The sequence below is a fragment of the Tinamus guttatus genome, unplaced genomic scaffold (genome assembly GCF_059628265.1).
Source record: "Tinamus guttatus ecotype Peru unplaced genomic scaffold, ASM5962826v1 Tinamus_guttatus_pri_ptg000397l, whole genome shotgun sequence".
NCBI classification, from domain to species: Eukaryota; Metazoa; Chordata; class Aves; order Tinamiformes; family Tinamidae; genus Tinamus; species Tinamus guttatus.
Genome location: NW_028288931.1, coordinates 3,738,211 through 3,751,588, shown reverse-complemented (window position 1 = coordinate 3,751,588; position 13,378 = coordinate 3,738,211). Strand labels below are relative to the sequence as shown.

Genomic DNA, 13,378 nt, shown 5'->3' with positions numbered 1-13,378 from the left:
GAGGTTGGTATCAACCACTGAGTGCTGAGCGTGCACGGACGCTGCAGACTGCACGCAGCTTCCCTCCAAATCAGCATAAGACACTACTGCTTCCTTCCCTCCACTATCAGCAATGGGATATTTATGGAACTAGTCTGCATCACCCAAGTAAATGGACTATGGCTCTTTTCTACAGTTTTGTTTCTCTTATGATCTTAATTTAGCACTCAGAAACATGTTTAATTTTAAAGATTATTTATATGAATATGTATATTCTGATTTATAGTCTGCAGATATTTATATGCTGAGTTGTTTATGTTCATTTCAAGTTTTTGTTTTTCTTTTCTTTCAGGGTGAGGTTACCTCTGTCCAAAGAAATACGAGAAAAAAACCCAAGGTGTTTAAGGTTTTCACCGTGAAGGAATAAGCATAAACATGGCAGAATTCACAGGTTACAAGGAGACCTCGAATCGCCACCTACGATTCAAATTACAGAGTCTTAGTCGCCGCCTCGATGAACTGGAGGAAGCAACCAAGAATCTGCAGAAAGCAGAGGATGAGCTGCTTGACCTCCAGGACAAAGTTATCCAGGCAGAAGGCAGCAATTCCAGCATGCTGGCAGATGTTGAGGCCCTGCGGAAAAGAGTGCTGAAGATTGAAGGCAAGGATGAAGAAATTAAGAAGGCAGAAGAGCTGTGCCGGTTAATGAAAGAAAAACTTGAGGAGGAAGAAAGCCTCACCCGAGAACTGAAGGCAGAGATTGAGCGACTCCAGAAGAGAATGGCAGAGCTGGAAAAGCTGGAGGAAGCCTTCAGCAGAAGCAAGAATGACTGTACCCAGCTGTGTCTTAGCCTTAATGAAGAAAAGAACTTGACCAAAAAGATATCCACGGAATTAGAAATACTTAGAGTGAAAGTGAAAGAGCTGGAAGCATCTGAAGACAGGCTAGATAAAAATGAGCAGAGCTTAACGGGTGAGTTAGAAAAACTGAAATCCTTAGCACTGAGCTTTATCAGTGAAAGAAAACATTTTAATGAAAGAGAAAAGCAGAATGAAAAGATAATCCAGGAGCTAACCCAGAAACTAGAGCAAAACAATAAACTAAATAGGGTAGACCAAACTAGAAATGCATCCAACTTGCTAGAAAGGTCATCAAATAATCTCATGGACAGAAACGATTTGAGAATTGAAGATGACTTGTCGCCAGCATTGTCCTCTAAAGAAACCAGGAGGAAGGGAAGTGTGGATTACCTAAAACATGTAGAAAATGATACGAGGAATAAATCAGAAAACCAAAAGAATAAAAATCAGGAAGACAACAAAGTGAAAGATCTGACCCAGGAAATTGAGAAACTTAAAACACAGATCAAACATTTTGAATCTTTAGAAGAAGAACTTAAAAAAATGAGAGCCAAAACCAATGACCTGCAAGACAGTTACTTGAGTGAACAGAATAAAAACAAACTCTTGATTGGTCAATTAGAAGAAATAAAAATGCAAATAAAGAAACAGAAAGATTTGGAGAATGGAGAGGTAGAAAATGAAGATATGAGCTTTTCTAGCAGGGGGAAACACGACAGACCTAAATACAGAGGTATCACAGCCGATCTGGCAGCAACCAAGCACAAGCTGAGGGAACTCTCACCCCAGCAGCGACGGGAAAGAGTGCGGAACAGGGATTTCTCCCTAAGCAATGACAGCTACAGCCACAGTGGGAAGCAAGTACCCAGCCCAAGCTTAATGACCAGGAAAGCAGGAAAGGGATCCAGTGCATCGGCCCTTCTAGAGGCTACTGCCACAGATACAAAAAGACTAGAAGAGAAATCTTTAGTTTCCACTTTTTCGTCTGCTCAGAAGGAAGGCTGTGCTACACACAATGAGGGCAAGAGATCCAAAGAGCAGCCGTCCGTCCTCAGTCGATATCCTCCGGCTGCACATGAGCAGAAATCTTGGAAAGCTCCTTCTAAACCTCTGAATGACACAGGCCTAAAATCCAAGGCTGAAAAGCCCTATCAGATGCTGCGGGGCAACTGCCAAAACAACTCTGATGCACGAGATGAAAAATCAAGCAAAGGGGAATTAGTGTATTCTGTGCCTGAGAGGCTGAAAACAGGTCAGGCAGAAGCTGCTGACTCCATGGACATGCTCCTGTCCAAGGGTAATCACAGCTCTTCCAATGGAACCGCTTCAGCATATAGGTATCACCTCTCTTCCCAAACATCACCATCAGATCCCATCAGCTGTAAAGCAGAAGGAACAAACCTCTTCGCTGGGTCTCACAGACAACCCTCAGAAGGGAGGGCTAAAAAAGCAATAAACTCCCACGAGAAAGATTTCACAGACACTTTACTTGAAAATACAAAGCCTTCAACATTAATAAAGCGTTCACATCGCTCAAGGAGTCAAGAGGACATTCTGCAGATTCTTACAGGTGTTGATAAAGAAGACACAGAACAGTCTTCAACTTCAGTAACAGATCCTATAAATACTGTCTTAAAAACAGATTCCCAAGCCATCCAAAGTAGTCATGAAAAAAATAATTCAGAAGAAGAAACAGGAAGAAACAAAAAAGCAACCACCCAGTTGGACTTTGAGACAAGAAAGAAAGCCAGTTCCAAAGAGTTCTCCAATTCCAGGGGGCTTTTTAGAGCATCTGTTTTTGAAAATGACAAGAATACTGTCAATGATGAAGAATCCACCAAATCTATAAAAACATCGGATGCCAGCACAGGAGGATTTAAATCCAGGCGGTCATTCAGCCCAAGAGAAGCTCTGAGGTCAAAAGCCATCATTAAACCTGCAATCATTGAAAAAGACATGAAAGCAGTAATGGGAGGGACCGTTTCTGAGGCAGAGTCAGAAAAACAGAAAAGTGCTTCCAAAAGCACGACAAATAAAATGACAAGCAGTATCACCATCTTCCCTTCTGAGCCAACCTCCTCAAGGACTAGTGCAGATGTAGCAATAAAAGAAAGGCACGTTACCACCAGCAACATCAGAGTTGCATCAAACGAGCCCTCATCGGGAACTAACAAAACTGCCCTGAAATTATCTGAGACAGACAGAATTGGAGATACAGCTCTGAGAAGTAGAGCAGAAACAGTGGTCTCAAGAAGCAGCATTATGATAAAACCTTCCGAACTCCAGGAAAAGAACAGCGAGGCATCCTCAGAGACAATCAGCTGGAAGAACCATGGCTCTTCAGACACGGTTTCATCAGAAACAAAACATGTCACTGTGAGAAGTTCTTGGAGGACCAGACAGGGCTTACATTCCCTAGATGACTCTCAAGCCAAAGTGGAGAAAAATGCAGCTTCAAGTATTACAAATATGTGCAAATCCTCTGTAGATCTCTCTGAAGCTGAAGGGAACCATGCAAGAACAAACTCGCTTGAGCAGAACTCAGCACGGACGAGTGCCCCAGTGGATTCTGCCAATGGCTCTGAACTGGGCTCCCGAAGGACCAAAAGTAACTTAAGTGCATCGGAGCTGCTGACGCGCCGGAGCTACATCAGTGACCCTGCAGTGGCTTCCACTTGGCACAGAACTGCATCATCTGTAAGTGTCCTATTTTAAGCACTGTTGTCCTTTTGATTTGTCCTTGATTTGGAATTCTTATAGATTGTTTCCTTAAGTGCTGCCCTCTCCCAGCTTCGGTTAGCTTCAGTGGAGCATCTTGTATAGGAAGCACCTAAATTAGATTTTTTTGAAATTAAGTCCATTGGTGGTGTCCCTGTCACCCTGATCTTGTAATACTGTATGAAAATATTGTAGCTGTTTCCATTTGGTCTTACCAGGATCAGAGAAGACATAGTCATAGCTTATTTAGGGCATGGTAGGCTTTTCACATCGGTGTTGCCTGGCACTGTCAGCTTGGTGTAGCAGAGAAAGATGAGTGAAATGAGTAAACTTTAACAGGATTCTGCCTCAGTCTGAAGCTCTAGTTCCATTTAGTAAGGAAGGGCTGCATATTTGCAGCATGGTCTCTCCCCATGTGAAACTGGAATCCAAATCTGGAGTATCCTGAGCATCTTCTAAACACAGATGAATGGTGACGGGTTACAAAGAGCTATTCCCTCCTTCTTGGTCTATGTCAATAGAGAAGAAAAGAGAGCCACGAATATGGGTGTGCTGCTTTTTCTGGGTGTTATTAATGAGAGAGAGGACTCCCTCAAAGTGCAGCTGACACAGGAAGACATTCTGTCCGATACGATCTGCTTCTCACTTGGAAAAGAGTTGCAGACTCCAGCATATTTTAAAATAGCTCACAGGCACCGAATGGCTGTGAAACCACGTCTGATTCCTGCTGCATCCACTGTCTTTGCTCTGCACTTGGAGCTGAGCTGAGCACTCGCTTCCATCGCGTGTCTTGCGAAGGTCAAAGAGGCTGATGGGGCTGGTGGGCAGAAGAGACAAACTGACACCCGGTGAACCTGGCACTAACAAAGCTCAGGCGGGGAAGCTGGGAAAGGATTTTATATATTTGCAAAACTCTTTCACTTCTCTGGGTGTGATTAGGACAAATTTGCACTGCCGCTTTGCTTTGGAGAGGATATAGTGCCTAGTGTTATGGAATACAGGCATTGGGACACTAAGGATAGGGCAGGGAACTGTGCACGGCAGTGCCCGTCTCTGGGAGCAGCTTTCATCAGGGTCAGTTAGCAAACTAAATCCCCGGTGTAAGGGGGCACGTGGGAATGGGATAACCACAGCCACAGCGCTCCAAGAGCTATGGGAGCTGTGGGAAGAAGGGAATATACAACCTGCCTTCTGTGCTAGGCTTCACTGCCTATGGGAAAGACAGTCCAAGCCAAGATCTTCCTCCTGGCCCCAGTGACTCTTGGTCTACACACAGTCTTTATTTTCTATCATGAATCCAGGGGGAAATGATAATCCTGCTTGTGAAGTTGGAAATCCAGCAATGGGCCTCCCCTACCCACAGGAGCCTGAATTCTTGGCCTAGGGACCAGTTTCCAGGAAGGCAAAGCTTCATTATTACATTATTGCACTTGGTTTTCTCATCTGTCCCATAGCAGCCCATCCCGGGGTGAGGAAACGCACTAGTGAGGCTCTGCAGGACGTTCCCGGGCTGGTCCCAAGGTCACTGCTCCATCAGACCTGCTGGTTCTGCAGGTAACGAGGGCAGCGGCAGCGCCCCGAGCCTGGGCACTGCTCCAGCCTTGCCCATTACCTGCAGTGACAAGCACTCAGCAAAGCAGCCGTGTGCTTAGTTCACACAAGGCTTCTGAGTGCTGTTGTGGGCCTGTCTGCATCTTACCTTGAAAAACAAATCACATCCTGACACCTTCTATGCAGAAATCTGCATTCCTGTTGGTAAATTAAGTATATTTGGTTTTTACCTTGTAAATGAGAGGTATGATGTTTCCCTGGAAGCTTGGAGGTACAGGGATACAAGAGCAGTCTAAATTCCACATATTTAGACAGCTCAGGATATTGCATTTCGCTTTGGACAAAATCTTGTCTGGCAGTTCAGAGGGCCTGAAAGTCCTGAGCCCTCTCTAGGTCATACAGGTGCGTCCACCGCAAACCTACAAGTTCATATTCTTATGCAGTAGTAAAACTTTGGCAACTAGATCTTTAAGAAATTCATTTTGAGACTAAATTTCAAAACATTCATTTTCTTCCCAAAATTTCAAATGACTCCAAAAAGCTCATTTGTGGTAAAGCACTCATTTTTTGAAGACTGTATGGAAAGCCAGTTAACAGACACATGGGAAGACCAAGTTTCTCCTCTTGAAGACTGTCTTCAACCTCATAAGCAGGCTGTTTCCACTGGTATTTGTGTTTCTGATAGAGAAGTAGCTATTCCTCTGGCAGAAGTTGGAACCTTTAGTCCATCAATGAGCTCTTGCTTAAACAGTATTAGCAACTCTGCAAACTCACATTTTCCAAGAAGGCATCCCTTCTTTCTAGCCCCAGCTTCTCCATCCAAAATCTAAAATTGCCTTAAAAGTCCTGTTTCAAAAGCACAGGGTCTCTGCTGTTTTGGGCAAAACACATCTCGTTTCTCGCTCTCTTCCCTCCCCAGCTTTGTCTGACCCCCTGGTGCAGCACGGCAGGAGGCTGCGATCCCGTCTCTCAAGCTGTCCTTTGGGACAGATCCAAAGAGAGCGCATGGAAACTCTTGCAGGGAAGCTGCAAGGGCGACGTTCTTGCTTTGGTAGCAAGGGCTGCCCAAGCACAAGCTGTAATTTCAGCCTTAATGTTTCACCACTGATGTAAGTAAACTTTCCAGACGAAGTTGCTGAAGTGTCAGCAGCTCCAGGGACTATTGCACTACAGAAGCAGCAGCCCTTTGGTCTTGCTGCTTTGTTGGGAGATGCAGAAACTGGGCAGGAAAAGCCGTTGGTACCGATGGATGGAGCCTGCAGCTTGCCCGTCAGCTCCCTCTAGTGTTTTTCTCATGCTCCTTCAAAGATCTTCGTGCCATCCTCTCCTTCAGGTAGCGTTTCACGTACTCAGTCTTTTCCTGATGTCTTTGGAGGAGGAGGACACCGGGTGAGTTTTAGTTGCTGCATCCCACTGAACATCTGATACCACCAGCCGAACATCTGCCAATGTCAGTCCCGTGTCCCTGAAGTCTGTGACTGTCAAACCAGGTACACGGGTCCCAAGAAGATGGCACAGAGGTGGAGCTGGGCCTGGGTAGGGAGGACATCCAGCCCCCCCTACTCCCATCCAAGTGTATCCTGTACCTTTACTCGGAGCCCGCTCAGGGCTTGTGGGCTAAGCACTCCTGTAGCACCATGAGACGTGATGAAGACACTGAAGAAGGTCATCTGCTCCTTGCCAAAAGCGTGGGATGCTACTCTGAAGCTGGAAGAGCCCTTTTTCCCCCCCAAAAAACAGCACAAAACAGAATAAAGGCCTTGGGAAAAATTCCTGACATCCACAGGATGTCAACACAGCATCCTGTGCTATACACAGCAAAGTGCTATAACAGACAGGTTAAGTGGATGCTTATAGATGCATTTGAAGTCTACCTCTAGGTTTTAATGTAACATCTGTGGTGCAGAGCCCAGCCCCACAGCGGCCACAGCCGCAGGTGACAGGGAGAGCAGCCTCGTGCTGCTGGCTGCTCTCCTGCCAATGCTGGGGCTAATTCAGGCACTGCAAATTTTCAGCAGTCAAATATCCTGCCAGAGAAATACTGACAGCTTCATCAGAAGCACAAAGCCCAATAGAAGCAGCCTTGGCAAGCTGGGCCAGTTCAGGAAGATGATTGGCAACATAGCTTAAAACTCCCACCCTCACCATATGTCCTGGCCCACCATCGGCATCTCTCGTTCACAGCTGGCCAGGGGCATGGTCAGTTCTAGGGAGGTGTGTGAAAGATCCATGCAGATCTGCAGCGCTGCCCATGCCCACATCTCCCTTTTATCCTAGATCTCCAATTGAAGTTCCTTATCCTGACTTTCCAACTAGTCACTGAGGGAACCCTTGCAGAACTAAGCCTTTTGGTCTCTCCATATAACACAATCCGTGGTCATCATCACTCATATCTTATTTGCGGGGGAGCCTCAAGAAATCACATCCAAGCTCTGCTCAGTTACTAAAGCTCACTGGAGTTATAACAGATCATATCCATGGTTGCAGGAAAATATGGGAGCATTTTACTGCCTCAGGGACCTTCTCTGTTAATGCAGACTTTGCAGGCGCTCTCCTTCCAGCTCTCCTGTCTCACGTCTCCGCTATCAAGTTCCATCCTGCCCACAGGAGCCCTTATCTCGATGGCAAGGATGGCAAGGACTGTTCTTAGTTGTCCTGGGCTTCACAACTGGGCAGATACGCTTGCTAAGTGAACCAGACTGCCTGGACTGTGTTTGCACCATTCCCTTCTTCCTGCATAGTGCAATCCTGAAATCGCTGGGGTGCCTCTTGGAGATAAGGGCTCTGGGCTCTCAGTTCAGCTGCCTCGTCTCCTTACTGTGTCCTCTATGGTCTGCCCTCTTGTTCACGCAGTGCATGTTTCCCAGGCTCCCAGAAGGGCTGATCTGGCTATACACGCCTATTTCTGATTTATTCCATCCATGGGATTTTGGTATGGTGTTTCCAGCGTGACCTTGGTTTCATAACCTCTTCTCTTTGTAACGAAGGCAGAGTGGTTTCATGGCCAGCCCTCGTATGCTGTCTTCTAAAAGTGGGAGTTGAGCTTTGACTAGGACATTCTCTCTCTTGTGTTCTTCCTCAAATCACACGTGTAGCGCTGAGTTGTGCTTCATGCCCTCTGTACCACCAATGCTCTGTCACTGTGTTTCGGAAGGACCTAATCTTCCAGGAGCAGGACTTCCAGGAATTTATTTCCACTGCACAAAGGTTCAGAAGGTCTTTTGTATCCACAGACCAACTGTCCAAATGGATGGCCACCTAGGTGCAGACCAGCTGCAAAAAATGCAAGGATCAGTGAAGTAATCAGCCTTTATTCCATTACCTTCATGGGGCTGTGCAGCTTGTTTCAGCAAACACGATGCCAGCCCCAAAGCAACCAGAGCTGATACAGCCCCCAGGAGCTCAGTGCATCCTTTGCTGTGTGTCTCCTAACTGCTTATATTATTGCATGTGTATTTCCCTAAAGTAAAAAACAAGATAAGTAAGGTCAGCATTGTAATAATTTCTGTTTTCTGAGGTTAATGTGCCAATGCCTTACAAATTTGTTAGAAATTTGTAGGTAACAATGTTATCATAAAAGGTTTTCCAGCCAAATATTAACAATAATAATAACAGCAATAGCTAAAGCACTTCCATGTTTAACTCCTCAGGTGAAGATGGTGGCGTTTCCTCACTTTTGTTGCTCATGGAACCACGTACAAAATCAGCAAAATATATAGGTGCCAGAAGACAGCCGTTAGGCACCTGAATCCCAGAGTGTGACCCCTAAGAGGTCTTGGCAGATGTTCAGGAAAATATGGGGAGTTTAAGAGCACCATTTAGCTTCCTGTCCTAGTAAAACTGTGTAGGACACTAACACATCGCTTCATCATTGGCAAGGAGATCCAGGTTGCTGGCCATCCCTAGCCTGTGGTTTTAAAAGTCACAGTTAATATTTTTAAGAGACTGATTCAATCACTAAACTGGGGCATTTTCTGGTGCTGACACTCCTGTCTTCTCAAAACTGGGCTTGTGGGTCTGGTGGGTACCTCACGTGCCCCAAAAGCCAGGCCAAGGCCAGGTGAGCACAGACTCAGCTGAACGCAGGACAAAGCAAATCTAATCTCTGCACCCAGACTTGTGTGTCAGAAATCAGGGGATGAATTAAAAAATGAAATAGCACAAAAGTGAGGACATCCCGGAGCTGGCCTGGGAATCAAACCAGAACCCGGCACTGCAGACACCCAAGTGCTGGGAAAGCAGTTCTACTCTAGACCCCACTCAGAGCTCCTGAATCCCAAACCTCTTATTTTTCTTCACACAGGAGGAAAGCAAAGATTTTGTGCCTAGTTCCAGAAGAAAACAATATGGCTCTTCTGAGTATCTTTCCCAGGTTGACACACCAGGGAAAAGGCCAGTCTCCAAAATGGACCTGCAGGACACGGAATCCAGTCCCCGTGCACAGCTGGGTGTCCAAGCAGAGGAGCAGGTACGTGAATCCACGGAGCATCCAGAAAAGAATTAGTTTTGCGAGAGACCAATATGCAAATGAGTGCAAATGAGGGCAAATCTTTTAGGATAAGTCCTGTCTTGAATGAACACTTCCCAGAGGTGGAGTGTCTGCTATAACACTTTGGTAAATTATTCTACTAATTTCCCATACCGGTAAAAAATGTGGTACCTTATTTTCCTGTTCTTAATTTAACGTGTTTCAAATGGCCTAGCAGCTAGACACCTTCTCCAGGGAATAAAAGACATTGTGTAGAGTCATCCCCAGCCACACACTTTGTACCAGACAATCAGGGATGGAGGGAAGAAGGGAAAAAAAAGCATCTGGGGAGAAGAGATCAGAGCATCTGACTCAGCCCCTCCAGCTGACGGCTCTGCCACGCTGGTGCTTGTCTGCTGCAAATCCGCTCCCTGCTTCCTAAACCACACAGGTCTGGATGCCAAAAGAAGGGGAAAACAGCCTATGTTGTGGTGACGGTGACTTACTTGCTGAGACACAAAAATACGTGTATTTCAGCCCCCTTCATTTGTAAACATGTTTCTAGGCATGTTTCAGACTTTCAGTCCCAGATGCACAGCTATGTATGAATATATTTTATATGAGTAACATGCATATAACATATATGCATACATATATAAAGTATATGTATAATACATATATATGTATGTGCACATATAGATGAAAGACTGATTTTCTTTCTTTTTCCTGTCATTTCCTCTTCGCTGATGTAGCTGCTCAGAGCTCAGCATGTTGCCAGGGTGACTCCTAATTTAGCCCACAAAGAAAAACAATCTCTCTTGTTGATTTTGTAGTGATTTAGGCACCTAATGCAGCACTGTGGAGCACCTGGCTCCAGCAGTAGAATTCTGTCCATGGCATCACAGCACAAAATGTTTGTTGGCTCTGGTTCAGGGCTTATTCAGGGTGCAAACCCCACAGGCTCTCACTGCCAGCACTAAAATTTCACCACAGGTTGCAAGAGTTAAACTGGGGTCTTCCCATTTTACACATCCATCCCAGCAAGAAATATCTGAAGAGCTCAAAGCTTCCTTCAGCATGATTCATGCATAATTTTTCAAGCATAATTCAGCATAATAACGTCTACCTTACTGGAACGTCAGGAGTTATTGAGCCCTGATCTGTCAGCGTCGGCGCTGCAGAGAGCTCTGCAAGGTCATTCCTCTTGGTGAAGGAGCACAGGGAAGAGCCGGGGGGAACACAGTTCCAGTGGAGTTTCTGAGATCGGTATCCAGAAATCAGCAGTGTTTGCAGTACAGAGGAGCGAATCCATACAGCTCCTGCTGGCAATTGAGAAAAGAGACTCAACAGAGATGCTCTGTGTGGTCGCTGAGAGAGGTTAATGACAGTGGGATTCATCTGACTGTACTTAGCAGCTGTGCTATGTTTCTTTTGCCTCTGCAGACAGGGTCAGTATGGGACAGAAACCTGAGTGGATTTAGATTATCCTAATACAGACACCATATTGTGCCCGTTACTTCTTCCTTGCTCAGCTTTCCACTGGCTGCAATGGGAGCCTGAATACCCGGCCCGCAGAGCTGTGCTCTGTAGACAGCTGATGTTAGGTCAGTTCAGTCTCATGTTTGCTGCCAGGTGCTGGTTTTGCATTTGCCAAATCCACCTCCCAGCTTAGAGGAGGTTTCTGGGTGCAGACTAAGAGATGATGGAAAAGCCTGCAGGGACAGGGCTGAGTAATTCTGCTTTGGGTTTACTCCATTAACAGACAGAGCGTGTGTTTTTAACGAGATCAGTGTCTTCCAAGCTAATCCTTTCCTAGCCTTTTCCTTCTACCTTGCCCTCAAACCTGAATCCTGAGGAGGATGGTAATGCTTGTCCCAGGGCAGTCAGGTCCTGAGCAGTCTGTGATCCTGTGGGGTTCTCTCTTATAGGGTGTTTCGCGTTCCTGCCGGACAACATCTAGGAGATGAATTATATTCCCTTCTACCAAGTGAACACTCTGCGTAGTGGAGCAAGAGACAGGATATTACCAAGCTCACAGGTGTCACATGGGCTCTGTGACCCCTCCAGAGGCTTCAGCTAGCCTGAAACGAGGCTTGCGAGGTACAGGAGCTTTACCAGTGAATCTCCCTTCATTGCTGAAGAGGCAGCTGCAGAGACTTTGCTCAGGGGACTCTCACTTTTCATCTCTGTACCTGCAATCCAAAATCCCTCCGTAGGATGATAAGTCTCTCTCCTTGTGGAAACCCTGAGTGCGTGGTCACTCTTTCAAAGTGAACTGTGGTACTCCCCGGAAGGCGGTAACTCCTCATTAATCACTTCATTTAGACAAGATCCCAGCAGTATTCCCGTGATGCGCAGCCCAGGACAGCTGTCCTACAACATCTCCACAACTGAAAGCGTTCAGTTCCTAGTGGGAGTTTGCCTTCTAATACACCCTTAGTCACTTGAGCTGCCCTCACCACTACCTGTGTTTCCAGCACCCTCAATGTATGGTCAGGAAGAGCACGTTCCCCACTCATGATTTACCCACCAGCGGGAGAAGGGGAACAGGGAAGGAGAGCAGAAACTGCCGTTCAGAAGCAGTTTCTTTCCCGTTCATCTCAAACTTCATGGGCTGAGAGCTCACGCTGAACCCAACGAACAGCAGTTCACACAGCAGTGAAACCTCCTCCTGCCTTGCACCAGGACGCCCGTTTTTGCCCGAAACTTTATGTCCAGCAAACTCCATCAGCTTGAGCTCTGCTGCTCCTTCTCAGCCGTTGAACACTAAGGGACAAAGAAAGGCTTTGCGTGGGGCACAGAATTCCCTTCTTCCTCCCCAAAACAGAGGGGAGACAGAGCCATGCCAGAAACCATTGCGAGTGCCCAGGACTGGGCCCTGGTTAGTGCCCACAGCACCTTGATCCGAGCGGCCGGGAGCCGCCGCCGCCGCACGGGGTTGTGTCCGGCAGAGCATCCGCACGGCCTCGACCCCGGGGACGGAGCCTGCCTGTCCCCTCCCGCGGCCGGACGTCACCTTTGGACCCCTCACCCGTGGGTGGAGATGCCTTAACTGCGAGAAGCAAAGGAACCAGGTGGAAAAGATAGTGGGAAAACATCTATCAAAACACCGTAGTGTTTTGAGAAAGTGTTTCCTAAAACAAAAGTGTTCTAGTGCTAGGATATTTTTATTATTGTTTTAGTAAAGGTGAAGTGGAGAAAGGAGAAATATTTTATTTTTGGAAAAAAAAAAAAAGTATTCCTATGCAGTTTTAGATTTTTTTTCCCCAAAAGTTATATTTTTAACCATTCCTTTTATTGCTTTTTACTTCATATAGATGTGTCAGGTTGCATAAAAACAGAGCAGGATAATGCTTTTAAATTAGTACTAAGTGCAGGTGCTCTGATAATCTTAAAACTAAAGTATATTAAAATAAACTGTTATCAACTACTATTTCTTGCCCCTTCATGAGAGGGCAGTGCTAGCAGAGAATGGGGCAAAATCCACTACAATAGAAAAAGCATTTAAAGTCAAAATTCAGATGGAAGAAGGTAAAATCTTGCAGTAAAAATCAGATTTCTGAAATTCTCTGCCACAAACCTCTCCCCTTTTCATTAGGACATGCTGAAAAAAAAAAAAGAAAAAGGTTCCCATTGTGCACTCTGAAAGTAAAATACAGTTTTAAAGTACCCTGGGAAAGAGCAGCATCCACCGTGATCATCTAACCCTGCTTAGGGTGCACCATTACAACAAACAAAAGTTGTTGAAAGGGGCTGCTTTAACGGGACAGGTTTCCATCCCTCTGCACAGCTGCGGCTCCT

At 46.0% G+C, this 13,378-nt stretch overlaps 1 protein-coding gene across 1 annotated transcript; it reads left to right on the top strand.

Moving 5' to 3' along the window:
- Window positions 1–360: 360 nt before the first annotated feature.
- On the top strand, window positions 361–11,916 carry LUZP1 (leucine zipper protein 1). The gene is made up of 3 exons (XM_010218883.2): window positions 361–3,537; window positions 9,413–9,577; window positions 11,506–11,916. Exons 1-3 carry the CDS (start codon window positions 415–417, stop codon window positions 11,542–11,544), a joined length of 3,327 nt encoding a protein of 1,108 aa, XP_010217185.2. The 5' UTR covers window positions 361–414; the 3' UTR covers window positions 11,545–11,916.
- Window positions 11,917–13,378: the final 1,462 nt, after the last annotated feature.

Bases quoted from the DNA above. Each gene is read 5' to 3' on its own strand.
- LUZP1 (XM_010218883.2), top strand. From the start codon at position 415: ATGGCAGAATTCACAGGTTACAAGGAGACCTCGAATCGCCACCTACGA. The intron at 3,538-9,412 runs GTAAGTGTCCTA...TTCTTCACACAG, and splicing joins GGCACAGAACTGCATCATCT to GAGGAAAGCAAAGATTTTGT. The intron at 9,578-11,505 runs GTACGTGAATCC...TCTCTCTTATAG, and splicing joins GTGTCCAAGCAGAGGAGCAG to GGTGTTTCGCGTTCCTGCCG.